Here is a 16,714-nt window from a genome sequence, read left to right on the forward strand (position 1 = left end):
TCTGGACATTTCTAGTTCCTGTAGTCCCTCCTGAAACTTCAACCTCTTTTAACCTCTTATCCCTTGTTGACCTGGCTCACTCTGTCCCCTTGATTGGATGGCTATAGATGATGGTCCACAGGGGCCATCATTCCTGTTTACCAGTATAAAAAACATGTGAGTCCTGTGACAATTCTGGAAACAGAGCAGTTTGTCTCCCTTCCCTGCTGAGCGCTTGGTTGTTGTGTAAACAATCTTCTAGACTTAGCAAATTGGCTGCTATGACTCTGGAATGCAAGTTAATTAAATTGCGCTTGTGTTTAGTTTTAGGCAAGGTTGATTTTTTTCTCCCTGTTAGGTTTAGTCTGTGTAGCTCTGTTATATGCAATCCTGGTAACTAGGGACACTGAGGGAGATTTTCTATAGAGTGCTGAGAAGGGCATGTGGTAGTAGACAGTGGAGGAGCCTGGGAGAAAGAATCCAGAGACCTCTGTATTCCACCTGCGAGTAAATCATTTAACAGGACACAAATGATTGAACAGTGAAAATCAGCTTTCCCAAAGCAGTTGACTTCGTTTTCTGTTAATGAGCCAAAGAGAAGTTAGTATTAAATGATTCTGTCCCTACATGTTGTACTAACGCCTGTGTGTATTGATCACGTCAGACCCCTTTCTCCTCCAGTTATTATGGGTTGCCCAGTTGCCCCTCCCTTCCAAGTTTAAGTAGGTATGCTGTATCTATAAGGTTGGGGGTTAGGACCTTGGCTTAATCACAATTTAACCCTTTAAGCACGAGGCGGTTTTCAACACGTTGAGATGGCCATCTTTCAGAGGTGAGTTGTACACTTCCCACCCAGTCTTAGTAAACAGAACATACTGGGCCTTGCCTGATTTGGTGCTAGGCACTTTATGCCCATTACTGATTAATATACTCATAGACAATCTCAAAGTAGGCGGGATTCAGATAAGGAAACTGAAGCCTAGAAAAGTTAAGTAATTTGCCCAAAGCAGCACAGGTAACATAACTTTAAATCCAAATCTCGACTTTTCTACAAGATTAACTTTATTTTGTTATCTTAGGACATGATTGTGAATAATTTCTTTACTGGTCTGTACATTCGGTGTGTTGGTATGGATATTAGGGTGTTTATGAACTCATTTCCTCACCATTAATTTTTTTCTCTTAATTATGGTAGTGTTCAGAAGTCATCGATTATTCCAGGGTAGTTTAAGCATGAAGGATGAGATGTTCAGAAGTAGCTAGGTTTTCCTAGCTCCACCTTGACACAATGAATATGTGCTGTCACTACCAGCTGCTGCATGGGAGCTGGTGAGTGGGGTTTGTGTGGTGAGTGAAGGGAATAGAGAGTGTAGGAGGGGCTCCAGCAGAGCGCTGACTTAGGGCTTCAGAATCTTGGCATGCAACCACTGGCTATCCAATCATAAGATAGTTGAGGTCCTACAGTACCAATATCCTGAAGATCAGTGGATTTTTAAGAATGCTAATGCCTTGAAAAAGTCAAGTTACAGTGATCAACAATAGAGAGTAGGTAGGAAAGTGATGCAATTCATTCTTCATGGGAGTGGAAGTGATTTTTTTAGACATTAGGGTAGAACTGTAATCTGTTTTTGAAAGATATTTTTCAAAGTTCTTTCCACTGTAAATTTGAAACAAATATATATTTTTTTCTATTTCTGGTTCTCAGGATACATGATATATGCATATACATCGGGATACATACATAATATTGTAAAGTCATAGGCAATTTATTTTTATCTTTTAGATGACCAATACATAAAATAGACTAAAAGAAACTGCGATTCAAAGTAAATTCAGTTAGAATTGAAGTGAAATCCACAATTTGTTAGCTTGCAAAATGAAATTGGTTCAATGTGTGTAGCATAGCCCAACAAATAAGAAAAATACCATGGGATGGCTCTTCAAACTGATGATTTTTCTTTATGTTTGTCCCAAGTCCGTAAGTGCTGTGACTGAGTTACCCATTTAACGAAGGTGTGGAAAAAAACGTTAATATATATAACTTTTCAGATACTATCATATGCATGCAAGACACTGCTATTTTCTGTCCAAATACAATATATCTAATTTCTCTTAGATTTGTATGCATGCATTTAACTCCTATAGAAACCATCCTGTATTTGTTTAAAATTTGTCAAAGGTAGTTTATATATTGTTCCATTGTTATTTTATGATTCATAATGAATAATTTCAAAATGTCACTTGAGACAGCCTTATAATTGGGGAAAATCTCAAAAATATTGTTAAAAGCAATTTTTTTTAGAAATTAAATGTTTATTTCCTAAAGCAAATTCAGAAAGTGTCACTTCCCAAGAAACCTAAATGAGAAATTATCTCTGAATTTAGAAACATCTGTCTGCCTCATCAAGAGGGAAATAAACACAAAGTTTAAAAATTGTCCTTATTCTTTAGAAATTTGAGGTTATGTTACTGCACTTCTTTTCAGCAAATGATAACAGAATCATGATGTACATCTCGTTTTCCAATGATTAAAAAAATGCTTCAGGGTCATATTTAGGACTTTTTCCTTCTTCTTTTCCTTTCCCTTCCTCCCTCCCTCCCTCCCTCCCTCCCTCCCTCCCTCCCTCCCTCCCTCCCTCCCTCCCTCCCTTCCTTCCTTCCTTCCTTCCTTCCTTCCTTCCTTCCTTCCTTCCTTTTTATATTGAAATGTATATTAAGATTCTTTTTTTAAAAGTGTATTTAGATTTCTGCTTGGCAGTCTGTTTCTGGCAGTCTTAAGATAGTTGATCATAAAGCTTGGCTTTTTACCCTGCCTTTAAAAAAAAAAAAACTTCCCTCTTTGTTTAATTAGATTTGGAATCTACTGGGTAGGATTTTTGTCTAACTCCTTTTATACTATGATTGTACTTGAAATGTTGAATGATGACATGGAACAGCTTTCTATGTCATCTATTTACATTCTCTCTTCCATCAGAGTGCCACCAGTTACGGATCTATTTTGTTGTTTCTTGATAATGTTTTAGAAAATGTTACAATGACTAATTTTTCTATGAAGTAATAGCTCTTCCATCATGCTAGGCATCAGACAGGCAATAAGTATACTCAGCCCTTATTTTTAGGAATTTAAGCTGAAGACCAGATGGCAAAGTTTTTATTGAATCAAAGCATAGCTTTATTTCAAAGGAAAAAAAAATGAGTCAAGGAGTTGACTTAATTTCAGGAGTTGTTAGGGATTTTCTCTGAACATTCGTTTAACAGAGACAGTCCCTCACTAATTAAAAGATGTTATATAAAAGACACTAAGGGACATTGAATGAAAGAGTTGTATAGTTGTGCAGGGACTGCTTTTACCTTGTCTTTGCAGCAAGGTGAACACTACAGCCCATAAAAGAAGATTTCACCATGACATTGTCCTTTTTAGAGTATTGACATTAAGAGCTCCTTAAATGCATTTATTCAGCAGGCATTTACCAACCACCTACCATATGCTACTTGTTCAACAAAAATGTATAAGTTAAAAGGTACTAATAGAGACCTTTGCATTCTCAGTAATGAAGGAAACATCTGCTTAATAGCACCATCTACTAAGAAAACAACAAAAAAACTGCGTTTTCATCTGTGCAGTCTCAGGAAAGGGAAAGCAGCATTGAGGAGGGAAGGGCTGAGGAGAGATGGTGTTGGGTCACCCAGGTGGGGTGGCATGGGGAGAAATGTCTGGAGAGTGGAGGAGGAAGCAGGGGGATGCAGGAGACATATCCTAAGGATTTGGCATTCCCATTTATTTTTATTTATTTATTTATTTATTTATTTTTGAGACAGAGTTTTGCTCTTGTTACCCAGGCTGGAGTGCAATGGTGCGATCTCAGCTCACCGCAACCTCCGGCTCCTGGGTTCAGGCAATTCTCCTGCCTCAGCCTCCTGAGTAGCTGGAACTACAGGCACGCGCCACCGTGCCCAGCTAATTTTTTGTATTTTTAGTAGAGACGGGGTTTCGCAATTGTTGACCAGGATGGTCTCGATCTCTTGACTTCGTGATCCACCCGCCTTGGCCTCCCAAAGTGCTGGGATTACAGCAGAGACCAGTGCTCACATGCTTGTAGAAGAGGCTGGACCTCCAAAAGGAATGGCTGTGTGGAGCAGCCAGGAAAGCTGGACCCTGGGGACCATGGCCCTGTACCCTGGCTTGGCACAGACACAATGGCACGTTCTGTCTAGCACACGCTTGAGGACTTAGAGCCATGAGCCCCTGGCAGTTCTCTGAGGAGTGAAAGCTAGGGGTCCTTCATTTGTTCTTCCAGGTACCATGTAAGATCCTTGGATCCTTGTAGCATCCTAAAGAGAGAGAGACCCTGCAAAATATGTCTGAAGGATAGTTCTCATCACCTTTTTGAGTGGGGAAGTATGAATTCATTTTATTTAGGAAAACGAGATAATCTGGCTTTTCTTGTACCCTGGTGTAACAGCGTTGAATCTACACACTGTCCACCTTCAAGCAGGGCTATTTGTGAGCTCATTTGTGGGTCCAGGTGTCACTTCTTACTGAGTCTTCATGTTCTATGCCTTTTCTGCATCCCTCTCTACCCGTAAAAGTCACTCATTCTGTATTTCATTTTCTCAAGTCTAAGTATAATGAAAAGCTAATGATAACATAAAGCTAAATAGTCTATAATTATATTCAACTAAGTATTCAACTGAACACAAAATCTTAAGGGTGAAGGAGTTTTCAAACTTGTTTCTGACAGCAAAAGCCCTTTTTCAAAGAATAATTTCCATGGACTCCAATGTATAAAGCAGCCAACAGTAGAGCTCTTTAGTTGAAATGGAGTAGGAAACTGAATACACCCCTTTAATCCATGTTGTGGCCCCAAAGTCCCTTGCCTCGGTAACCTTGAGTTCTTCTGAAACCTACCATTTTAACTCCAAGTATAGGTAATGTGGGTGTCAGGGATGGAATGTTAGACACATCACTGCAGGCCAGTGGGGAAGATTATTTTCTATAGGAGGGCCATTTGTTGTCCTACTGAGAGCAAATGCCACTCAGAAGCCAGATGTGTCTTCAGGCTTGAGTGAGCATCCCTCTGTAACACAGAGGGATTTTTATCCTACATCAGTAGTTTATTCTCCTAGCAATGAAAATAATAAAGTTGTAAGATATTCATTGCCATTGAGAGCCAAGAAGTAGAAATGACCATTCAGTCATGCTCCATAGACACCCCATCTTCTCAGTCTTCATTTATTCATCCAACAGATATCTAATTTGCACCTATAATGTATCAGTTCTATACCAGACTCGGGGCCCAGCAGTAAGAAAAACTGATAAAATGCCTTTCTTTAGGGAAATTAAATTCTGGAAGGGAGAGAGAGACAATCAGCGAACAGAAATCTGTGAATATAAATTATGTAAGCTATAATAAAACAGTTGTTTTTAAGAAGACTGCAATTCTGATGGTTTTGGGCATTGGCACTATTAGGAGTATTAGTATAGTGCCTGCCCTACATTTAATAGATGTCTAGAACTACATGGAATGTCATCTCATCTGGATTCACTTCTCTGAAAGACAGACATTTGTTTTGTGTTTAGAGAGAAAAATGTTGAAGTTTTACTCAAACCTAGTACCCTTAAACTGGCTGAGTATCAGCCGACTTACACTATTGCACGTGTGCCTGGAATAGGGAAGTGGGTATGGCATGGAGGATTGGGCATGGATCCTAGACCTTGGGGTTTGGGGTGTTCTTCATCTTTTCCTAATTATGTGGCTTTGACCCATTTCAATGTTGATCTTATGACACTTAATTTCCTTCATTTGTAAACTACCAAATAAAATATGTTTGTAGTACTTTATTAACTGAACAGTTTTATACAAGTAAAGTGGAAATTCTGAATCCAAGTTAAGAATAAATCAAACAGAAAGATTACACAAAGGTTATTATAGTTTTCTAAAGTAATATTAACTATGGTAACTATGAGCTTTCAAAGAAAGAACAAGAGTAAAGTAACAATTTATGATATCCTAAAACCAAGGACAGCCCGTAACTGTGAACTTTCAAAGGAAGAATAAGAATAAAGTAACAATTTATGACATCCTAAAACCAAGGACAGCCACACTTCCAGATGAGAAACCACACAAAAGAAGTCAGGTTCTGCCGAATCAGCCAAGACAGGGGATATCAATAATCAAAACAATGCTCGCTGTGCTGTGTTTTAAATTTGATCCAGATTTGAGATGACCATATGCAAGAAATGGCTTTACTGGATTCAAATATATAGAGTCTTAAAGATAAAATCTAGAGGTTAGGAGCTATTGAATGTTGAGCTTTCAGTTCCATTTCCTGAGGAATCACTGGAGCCATAGGTGGGGAATGCAATAATTCTTGTGAGGCATTGCAGCTGCTTAAATGCAGACATATGGAATTTTTGCTCTCTCTAGTATAGTACAGAAACAATCTCACGATAGGATAAACACTCCTTTAAAACTTTCTCTTTTACCCCAGGGAGAGGATATTGTACAGACTGGATGGGTAAAGTCTTAGTATTTTGGTTTTTCATTTTAGATCTGGTTTCCTGTGTATCCTTTAGGAGCCTGTAGTTGTAGCTATAGGAGTGCACTCCTGTGCAGAATCTTCTGACACCGCACTAAACATGTTGGATATTTTGACAGTTGAAATCGATAGATGTAATTTGTGCTGATACTGAAATTATGGAATATAATGGAAAATTGGGCTTTTGTTGTTGATACTGTAAAGATGTTACATGACATAGCATCATAAGAGATCAAAGCAACTAATACTTAATGTTCAATGAGTTGAAATGCTGATTTCCTTAATAACATTGGGAAAGAATTCATTAATTTTGTTTTTTTCTGCTTTATGGCACTATATTGTTCTATTAGAGATTTAGATAACTTTTTTCTCATTGAATCAAGAACCTCCTGAGTGCTAGCCACTGGCTGGGTCCCAGGAACATGGGTGGGAAATACATTATTCGAGAACCTTCTGAGCGCCAACCACTCTGCTGGGTCCCAGGAACATGATGGGAAGTATAACAGACATGGGCTTCATTGCCTGGAGCTTTTCATTGTGTTCTTTTCTCTATTTCTATTGCTGAATTAAAGTGTTCCATATTTCTGGATTCTCTTTAACTAGTCAACAAGGTTCATCTTATCAAGATGTATCAAGAACTATGTAGTGCAGGGAATGGTGGCAGTGACCAGGCAACTGACCACACAGCCAACACACACACACACACACACACACACACACACACACACCACAAACACATACAAGCTTTGGTGGAAGGTGAGAGAGAAAGACAGAAGGAGATTTTTTAAAGTTCTACTTAACTTCTTTTATCTGAAACAGAAGCTCATAAAAAAGTTATTTTTTTGTAATCCCAGCACTTCGGGAGGCGGAGGTGGGTGGATCATGAGGTCAGGAGATCGAGACCATTCTGGTTAACATCATGAAACCCCGTCTCTACTAAAGATACAAAAAATTAGCTGGGCATGGTGGTGCGTGCCTGTAATCCCAGCTACTCAGGAGGCTGATGCAGGAGAATTGCTTGAACCCAGGAGGCAGAGGTTGCGGTAAGCCGAGATTGCGCCATTGCACTCCAGCCTGGGTAACAAGAGTGAAACTCTGTCTCAAAAAAAAAAAAAAGTTATTTTTTCCCACCTAAGAATAAAACATCATAATTATAAGGACATTTGTAAAATATAGACTACAATACAGTTAAAAAAAAGTGACTTTAATCCTAATACTAAAGTTAATATACCTTTCCCCATGCCAAATTGTATTTTGTCTTCTAGGACCAGCTGGTGTTTTCTCATCCAAAGTAGCTTGAACTTTGTCCTAGGACATTAAGCATTTTCTACCATATATTTTTTCAATGGCTGTAATATTGTTCCTTATTGTGGTGGTATCAGAATTTATTTAATGAATCCCTTAATATTGCATAGTGGTTATTTCAGTTTCCTCATTTTAAACAATGATGTTATGAATATCATTAAGCATAAAATACGTATTCATAATGATTTCCTTTTTATGAAGGCCGAGAAATGACTGCTGAGTCAAAGATTATGCACATTTAAGAGGCATTTGGTGCACATTATTAAACATTTTTTATATTAACATCCGCTTTGTTGAGCTGATTTATCCTTTTATTAATGGTCTTCCTTTAACATTTTCTTTTTGTCTTAAATTTATTGTCTACTGTAATTTTGAAGCAGTTGAATATTGATTGCATTTTAGAAGTAAAAGAACACCAAAATATTAAAAGCAAAAATATAAAAAGATAACTGTTAAGAAAAAGAAATGAAAATATTGTTAAAGAATGCTGTTTCCCATTTCTTATGCCAAAATAGACTCTGACATTTTAACTGGCATTTTCATTAAGGCAAGTAAATATGTTTCAAATACAGGGCACCAGGTCTCTATGCCTGTGTTCAAGCACACATCCATTTACTGACTCTGTTTTTACTGGAACTTTTTCTGTGGTACATAGAATAGCTTTTTAGAAAGGTAGACTTTTAACATGTTGGTTCAATACATAGCACTTTCTTTGACACGAATTTTAATTATTTAGAAAAATACTTCCATTTGGTATTCTCCCCACATAAATTGTGCAATTGATGACGTGACCCTCTTGCTCTCTGAACATTGGTGCCTCACTCTGAAAGCCCACTGGTGAATTAGCTCCTGCTTTCCTCAGACAAGCAAGCACTCTTTGCGTTATTTCCAGGTAATTTACCAATTAATGTTCTAGGATGCCAAAGGAAAATTGGTGACAATAAAACTGAGGGAATTTGGAAACAAATCTGCTGAATAGCAAAAGAAGATTTTCTATTTATTTATCTCTTATAATCTTAAAAGAAAAAAAACTAATCTTATTCTGACATTATTCCTGTCCTTTTTTTTTAGTGCTCTGTGGAGGGGGTGAGAGCTTTCTGTGTGCCAGTGGAATCTGCATCCCCAGGAAACTGCAATGTAATGGCTACAATGACTGTGACGACTGGAGTGACGAGGCTCATTGCAGTATGTGACAAGCTGTTCGGGGTTTGTCTGAGTGGACAGGAATTCAATTCAGGGGCCTAGAAACCAAAACTATTACATTGTCAAATCCCGACAATCATCGGCGTTTGCGTAGACTGCTTTTGGTTTGCCTTTCTAAAGTGAGCAAACGTGTTTATCTTCCCCCAGAGTGACAGCAGCATGTTTGCACACCTTTCAAAGGCTTGGTTTATTAGGAACTCAACAGCTTAATGCTGCATTGGAACAGAACAGGGATTGCAGCGTTTTTGCACAAAGCAGCTTAAAATTGGAAGGCTTTGGTTTATTTTGATTGGGTGAGAATTTTCCTTTTTGTTTATGAGTGTAAAAGTCAATGTTTTTTGAAACAGACATTTTTATAGCAACATTTTCACTCTAATGATTCTTAACATTCATGACACAGTAAATATAAAGCCTCTTGTTTTTTTTTTTTTTTTTTTCTTCCTCCAAACCTGGAGCTAGTCAATGGCACTAATTGTTTAAAATCCACTAATCAGTTGATTCAGCCTTATGTGCCCTCAATTTCTTCCCCATTGACTTGATTAGTCATTTTGACTGAATTGGCCAGGGCTTTGTCCAATATAGATTCAGGTTTCAAGTTGTTTTGCACTTACAAACTGGAAAGAATAAGAAAGCCATCCTGAAGAAGTACTTTATAATAAACAAAGCCAGTGTACTATTTTTTGACCCCTAGTATGTTAAAAAGAAAAAAGAAAATAATTACATTGCGTAACCTAACAGAACTATATGTAATTAGAACACTATATGCAAGTGTTTTAATGGTTTTTTATGGGTATGGCAAGAGCTGTGTTTCACCCCTTATTCCCATAAGGGGTGATGTTGCAAGTGCTTGAGAATACTGATCAGAATCGAAAGATTCCTCTGGTCTGTTTGCCAACTGGACCAACTCATCTTTCATCCGATGAACTAGGATGCTCCTTTGTCCTGCTGAATGGCAGAACTACTGAATGGCAGTTTATCATGGTAACATTTCAGGTCAGTGTTTCCCAAACTGGTGTTCCATATAGTACCTGAGTCTGGAATAATGCTTGAAAAAAACTAACTTTGGGAAATACTATCAGATCTACTTCTTAGAGCGTTAGAATACACATTTGTATATTAGAGGTTCTGAGAAATCCTGGAGTTTTAAAAAAAGACATTTGCTTGACTTTGGATTTCCTCAGGATTATTTTCTCATGTGAATCTTCACCTTTATCTGTTCACGCATTTTTTTTAATTCTGCCTAATATCTACCATCCTGTGGAACTTTAGTTATGCCACATGTATTTCAGGAAACATTCTTTTTAGTTTGTAAACACATTTGTGTTTTACAACTTGGAATTTCCTTTTCAAAACAGCCTATGGCACACAATTTTACATAAAAACACATTTTATAGGCTGTGTATTTACACTGGGAAGTGTTACTGTGAGCTTGGCAGAAGATACTGTGCAAAGCAGCCAAAATAGGGAACTTTAAATAATTCAATGTAATTATATCCAATTTATGGGAATTGTGGTAGAATCTCTAGGTTTTCTCTCATTGTGGCCCATGTTATAGCATTGTTCAAATTCTGCATGTGCTTGTAACTTCTTTAGTTTTCAACCATGGTTTTATTATACATTCCTCAAGTGTACTGCGCATTGAACTCTGAACCCTCTAAGTGCTTTCTGCTGCATTTGCTAAAGTTAAATTTGAAGGGGTTAATTTTCCTAGTCAACAACTTAACCAAAAAGGTGTTACTATTCTGCAAGTTCTGAGGAGCTGAAGCATTTATTAAGGAAAATAGATATGGGCTTTTCCCATGAATATACCACAAAAATGATCTGGTTGGTCCACAGAAGAAATATATCCCTTCAGGGCTGGGCGTGGTGGCTCACGCCTGTAATCCCAGCACTTTGGGAGGCCAAGGCAGGTGGATCACGAGGTCAAGAGATCGGGACCATCCTGGTCAACATGGTGAAACCCCGTCTCCACTAAAAATACAAAAAATTAGCTGGGCATGGTGGCGCGTGCCTGTAATCCCAGCTACTCAGGAGGCTGAGGCAGGAGAATTGCCTGAACCCAGGAGGCGGAGGTTGCGGTGAGCCGAGATTGAGCCATTGCACTCCAGCCTGGGTAACAAGAGCAAAACTCCGTCTCAAAAAAAAAAAAAAAGAAAAGAAATATATCCCTTCAGAAAACTTCTGTATGAAGGCACAGACATTGAAGGCTTCATATGCAATTGTTTTTGACCTGACAAGGACGTCTGCTTTTGAGCTTTAACGTTCAGTGCTTGTGGCATTTCGGCATGAGTGTTTATGGAGGGTGCCACACTCTTGATGTCACCACCCTGTGGTGAAGGAATAGAAGAAGTCTGAATTAGGGCTTGGATGTGAATCAGGGTGTAAATGCAGTCCATAGATACTCAGGAGAAGGAAGTTTTGCTGTGCATTCTCAGTGAGGAGCAGAAGAAAATATGTAGTTCCTAAGGTTCTGGCAGGAAGGCAAGAAGGAGAACTGCCAGAGGAGATTGTGCTTCTGTGGATTAGATGCAAAAATGATCTCTAGCTAAGCACTTGCCTGCTTTTATAAAACATGGGTCATATTAGGTGACCTGGGTAGTTTGTTGAGTTGTTAATTTCCTTTTCAATCAGATTTAAAGGAAGGGAGAGAAGCGACTTACTATTTGTGAGTCACCTAATCAATTGTGCTAGAAGCATTTACCTGCATGCTTTTATTTAATGATCAGCACAGGAAGTATTATATACCTGCTCTTTATACAGGTGCAGAGACAGGGCTTATGGTAATGAATAAATTTTCCCATGATTTACTAAATTTGAACCCAGTCTTAAGTGGTACCAAATCTAATGCTGTTTTCTCTCAGCTGGGCTGCCCTTGATTTGTCCTTGTCCATAAAAAAGTTCAGATTTAGTGAGATTATACTCTGATGGTTCATATTGCAGGAAAATATTTTGACTGTTTTTGCTGTATTATGGCTTTCAGAGCACTCCAGGTAACTGTGATTACTTACTGACTTTCTCCCCTAACTGGTTTTGTCTTATTTGTCAATCTCTTCTTATTTGTTGGATGAAAAGATTTCTAAACACCTGAAACAATTTTATGGTGTAGTATAAAAATTTTCAAAAATCAGGAAAACTTTAGAAATGTCTACCTCTGTGACTTTAGGCAGACCGCTTCAGTAACCCTGGCTTTCATTATCATCAAGCCTGGCTGCATGCTGGCCTCCCCAGGGAGCCCCACCTGCAGAGATTTGGATTCAGGTGGTGTGCGGTGGGGACCAGGCAGCAGTGGTTTTGTAAAGCTCCCAGGTAATTCTAAGGGACAGCCAGACTTGGAAGCACCAGGCTAGAAGGTGACTGGTGTCTTTTTGTTGTTGAGGGTCTATAATCTTTTGAATCTATAACCAGCTCCTAGAACAGTACCTGGGACATAGCCAGTGCTTAGCAAATGAATAAATCTTAATTTAAAAAATTAAATTAGAAACTTAAGGAAAACGTTGTCACAGTGAAATAGCTGCCACAAAGTTCACACATTTTATGACACATAAAACCACCATCAAATACTTTTGGAAATGATTTGTTCTGAATTTTGGGTAAAATTGGTTGACTTATTTTTGAGGCTGGCGATTATCTAATTATACACCGAGTGTAACACAGTGTGGTAATGACCACTAAAAGTTCTTGAGTCAGTCTCCTTAGGTTTTGATCTTACCATTTCCTGCCTCTGATAACTTAGGCAAGTGACTCAACCTCTCTGTGCCTCAGTTTCTTCGGTAGTACAATGGAAACAACAAATAGTGACTATCCCTCAAATTGTTCACAATAATGATTCACTGAATATAAAGCATGTAGACCGATGTCTGGCATGCAGTAAGTCTCAAAGAACGCTAGGATTAGTGTTCGTGACCATTGTTGTCACTGTTGTCATCTTGCTGTTCCTCCTCTACCAAGCACCTCATTACTAGGCGCAGAGAATGATCACTGGAAGTCGTGGGGACAGCTGATAAATGTTAGCTGATACATGCAAGGGAGACAGAAACACTAAAATATGCACAACAGTTTAAAAGCAGCGCTATTTGAGAATGGAGGCAGCCTAAAGAACACAATTGATATTCCAAATGATGTTTGAGTAATCAGAAATGACTGTATCCACAATAATCTTTCTACTAAGATGTGGCTGCAAGTAAATGCTGGAAATATTTTCATCAAAATTATAAAAATAAAAAAAACTCACTCTACGCTAATGGAAGTAGTATTGTATGTTTGCAAATTTTACTCTTTGTACAGTGGCAGTCTGATTATACTGAATCAATCAAACTACGGAATATTCTTGAATTCCTACTCTGTGTGAATCATGTTCTAGATAACTAGTAAATAGAAAGATACTGTTAAGACATGGTTTCTTTCTTTACGAGGCTTTAAGTCTAATCCGGGAACTAACATATAAACAGAAACCATTAAATATGGTTTTTTACTTTGAGATGGAATCTGGCTCTGTCGCCCAGGCTGGAGTGCAGAGGTGCGATCTTGACTCACTGCAGCCTCCACTACCTGAGCTGAAGCCATTCTACAGCCTCAGCCTACTGAGTAACTGGGACTACAGGTGTGAGCCACCATGGCAGGCCTAATTTTTGTATTTTTTTGTAGAAACAGGGTTTTGCCATGTTGACCAGGCTTATCTTGAACTCCTGAGCTAAAAGTGATCTGCCTGTCTTGGCCTCACAAAGTGCTGGGATTATAGGTGTGGGCCACTGTGCCCGGCCTAAATACAGTATTTTAAAACAATATAACAAAAGCAATATCACAAAGTAAAAAAAAAATGTATGTAAATGATAAAAACAAGGTAGTGGCAGCGAGTCCTTTTAGTAAAAAGAGTAGGATTACTAGAAGCTGGATTGCATAGAGAGCTGCTGGAAAAGATGGGGTTAAAGCTGGGCCTCGCACTCAGGTGATGTTTGTATACTGTGCGACATGGTTTTCAATTCTCTAGGTGACATTTTGCAATGCTTGGAGACTTTTTTTATTGTCACAACTGTGGGGGTGGAGGAAGGTACTACTGGCATCTAGTAGTTAGAGGCTAGAGATGCTGCTAAACAAACTACGCTGCCCAGGGCAGCCCCCAATGACAAATAATTACCCCGTCCGAAAGATCAGTGATACTGCAGTTGAGAAACACTTTTCTAGAGCTAGAAGTCAATAGGAGAAAGAACTCAGAGAGTCAAAATCCTGGTTCTTCTCATTGTTCTGCTCTTAATTAGCTGAGCAACAGTGGACAGACCATATAACTCCTCTGGTCATCTCAGAAGGAGAGGGTTGGATGAAATAACCTTTGGTCCTTTCTGTCTTTAATGTTCTGTGGGTGGAAACTGAGCATCTATACTTGCATCTTGAGTTGAGGCAACACTTTCATGTTCATAGAGTCATAGAGACCGTACAGTTGAAAGACGCCCTGGAGAAAAAAGCTTTCTGTGTGTTAGTTTTCTGCTTTAATTGAATGCTAATTTTGAGAGACAAGAATTATTAGTGTGTGTATGAAATACCAAACTGAAATCAATATTAACATGCAAGAATTTCAGAAGAAACATTTTGTATCAAGCCTCCCTTAAGAAAAAAAAAAAGATGTATCTAGAAAAACATCTACCTTAGGTCATGCAAAATTATGCTTGTTATTGAGCAAGAAAATCACAGCAAGCAGCTTTTGCAAATTTTGATTTGCTGGCCCCAAATTGCGCTGACAACATCCCTTTCCAGGTCAAATAAACGTTTATTTCAGTGAAAGGAGACACTGTGATCTTTGCTATTTGCTATGTATTTCTGGCTGTGCAGTGCCTCCAGTTAAGGTTTTGTGTGTTTACTCATCACACAGACCTTCAGGAGGTAACAAATTGTTTTCCAAATGCAGCTCATTTTGTGTGTCACTTCTGATGGCTTCTAACCAAGCAAATTATAATAGTAGAAAGTTGAATCCGCACCTGGGGGAACAATGAGGATTTTTTTAAAATGCCTGAATTATCTCCATTTATAAAATAATTTAATAAATGAGAACATTCATTTTTAAAATATCTCCAAGGCAGTGTTTTAGTATGAATTACCAGGGGTCCTAGAATGGGCCTCACAGAAGACAAATAAACTTTTGGAAATTTGTGGTGTGTTCTTGGTTCATCAGATTCTGAAAGGAGTGTTTGATTCCCTACTAGTCCTACCCTCCAAAAAAGTGAGTGTACTGCTTACTAATAAATTAATTTGTAGGGTTTAAAATATGCTGAAACAGCATCCCCCGTCCTCTGGGTGAATGCATGCATGTACTTTGCAGTGATTGTCAAATTGAGAAGCCTTATGTCCCTGGCTATTGCTGATTCTAGCATGTTGACTCAAAACTTCCCATGAGAGTAATTTAGATGAAGACAAAAATATCAAAAAGATCTTTTAGAATTTCACAAGGTAGGGTATACATCTTGATGCACAAATTCCCCATAACTTCCCTGTGGGCAGGAGAACCAATGTCATAACCTTTCCACTCAGCTGTCACTTGTGGCGTACAGGGTGGGGAAATAGCACCCTCTGCTGAATGGGAGAAAATACCATTGTCAAAGTGATAGCTAGGACTTCTTTTTTTATTTTTATTTTATTGTACTTTACGTTCTGGGGCACACGTGCAGATCGTGCAGGGCTGTTGCATAGGTACTTACATGGCAAGGTGGTTTGCTGTCTCTGTCCCGCATCACCTATATCTGGCATTTCTCCCCATGTTATCCCCACCCTCTGGCTTCCCTCCCCTAACCCCCCAACAACAGACCCCAGTGTGTGGACTTCTTGGTTCTTATATTTTCCCTTATGGTAGCTGTCCTTATTTGAAAATTATTCAGGCTGGGGGAAGCAAAAAATACAGAGTAATTAAAAGTTCTGTATGGGTATAAGTGTGGACATATGTGTATATATGCATGTGCCTGTGCACATACATGCCTTCCTAGTGAAGACACTCAACAGGTGATTTCTAAGGCCCATTCCATTCCTAAAATGATGTAATTCTAGCAATTTTAAGAAGTATTTTTTTAGAAGGGTGCTTTTTTGAAACAGAAATTTATGATTCATGTATATAAAAGTGTCACATTTTGGCATGGCTGATGGTTTAACTGATCAATGCCAAAGGCTTTGAATAGTGAATCGACATCTAGTGTGTGATGTTTACAGTAAAGTGGTGGCTGCCACTGATTGTATGAGATACAGGCTGCTGCTCGAGGAGAAACAATCACCCAGAATTCAGGAGACTGAACCATTGACTACTTGATTTCTGGCCTTCATCGGCCAAGAAGACTGATCTTCAAATGTGCCCTAATTTCTTGCCTCTTTCCTTTGTTCTTGCTATTTCTTCTGCTTGAAATATGCTAACCTTTTCATTACATCCACCCTACTGAAATTTGCCCACTTTTCATATTCCTTCTACAATCTTAAGCACACTGTTTTGCAGTTAATTTACTTTAAATAAGGAAAATAAAAATATATTTAAGAAATCTGGTTTCTGTGAAATGCAAGTTTCTTTACATATATCGATTTTAAACATTTTTCAGCTTTATTGAGGTATAACTTACGTCCTATAAATTTCATCTATTGATTTTTGGTAAACTTACAGAGTTATGTGACCATCCTCACAATACAGTTCTAGAATGTTTGCATCTCTCTCCAGATTTTC

The 16,714-nt window shown here is 38.4% G+C and overlaps 1 protein-coding gene across 3 annotated transcripts in view; it reads left to right on the forward strand.

Moving 5' to 3' along the window:
• CORIN (corin, serine peptidase) overlaps positions 1 to 16,714 on the forward strand; it is a 263,919-nt gene that overhangs the window by 153,718 nt on the left and 93,487 nt on the right. For all 3 annotated transcript variants that reach the window (XM_035293752.3, XM_008993384.5, XM_008993382.5), the window contains exon 6: positions 8,896 to 9,009. In XM_035293752.3, coding sequence (XP_035149643.1) covers positions 8,896 to 9,009 — 114 coding nt within the window. The remainder of the gene's footprint in view (positions 1 to 8,895; positions 9,010 to 16,714) is intronic.

Source organism: Callithrix jacchus, chromosome 3 (assembly GCF_049354715.1).
Source record: "Callithrix jacchus isolate 240 chromosome 3, calJac240_pri, whole genome shotgun sequence".
NCBI classification, from domain to species: Eukaryota; Metazoa; Chordata; class Mammalia; order Primates; family Cebidae; genus Callithrix; species Callithrix jacchus.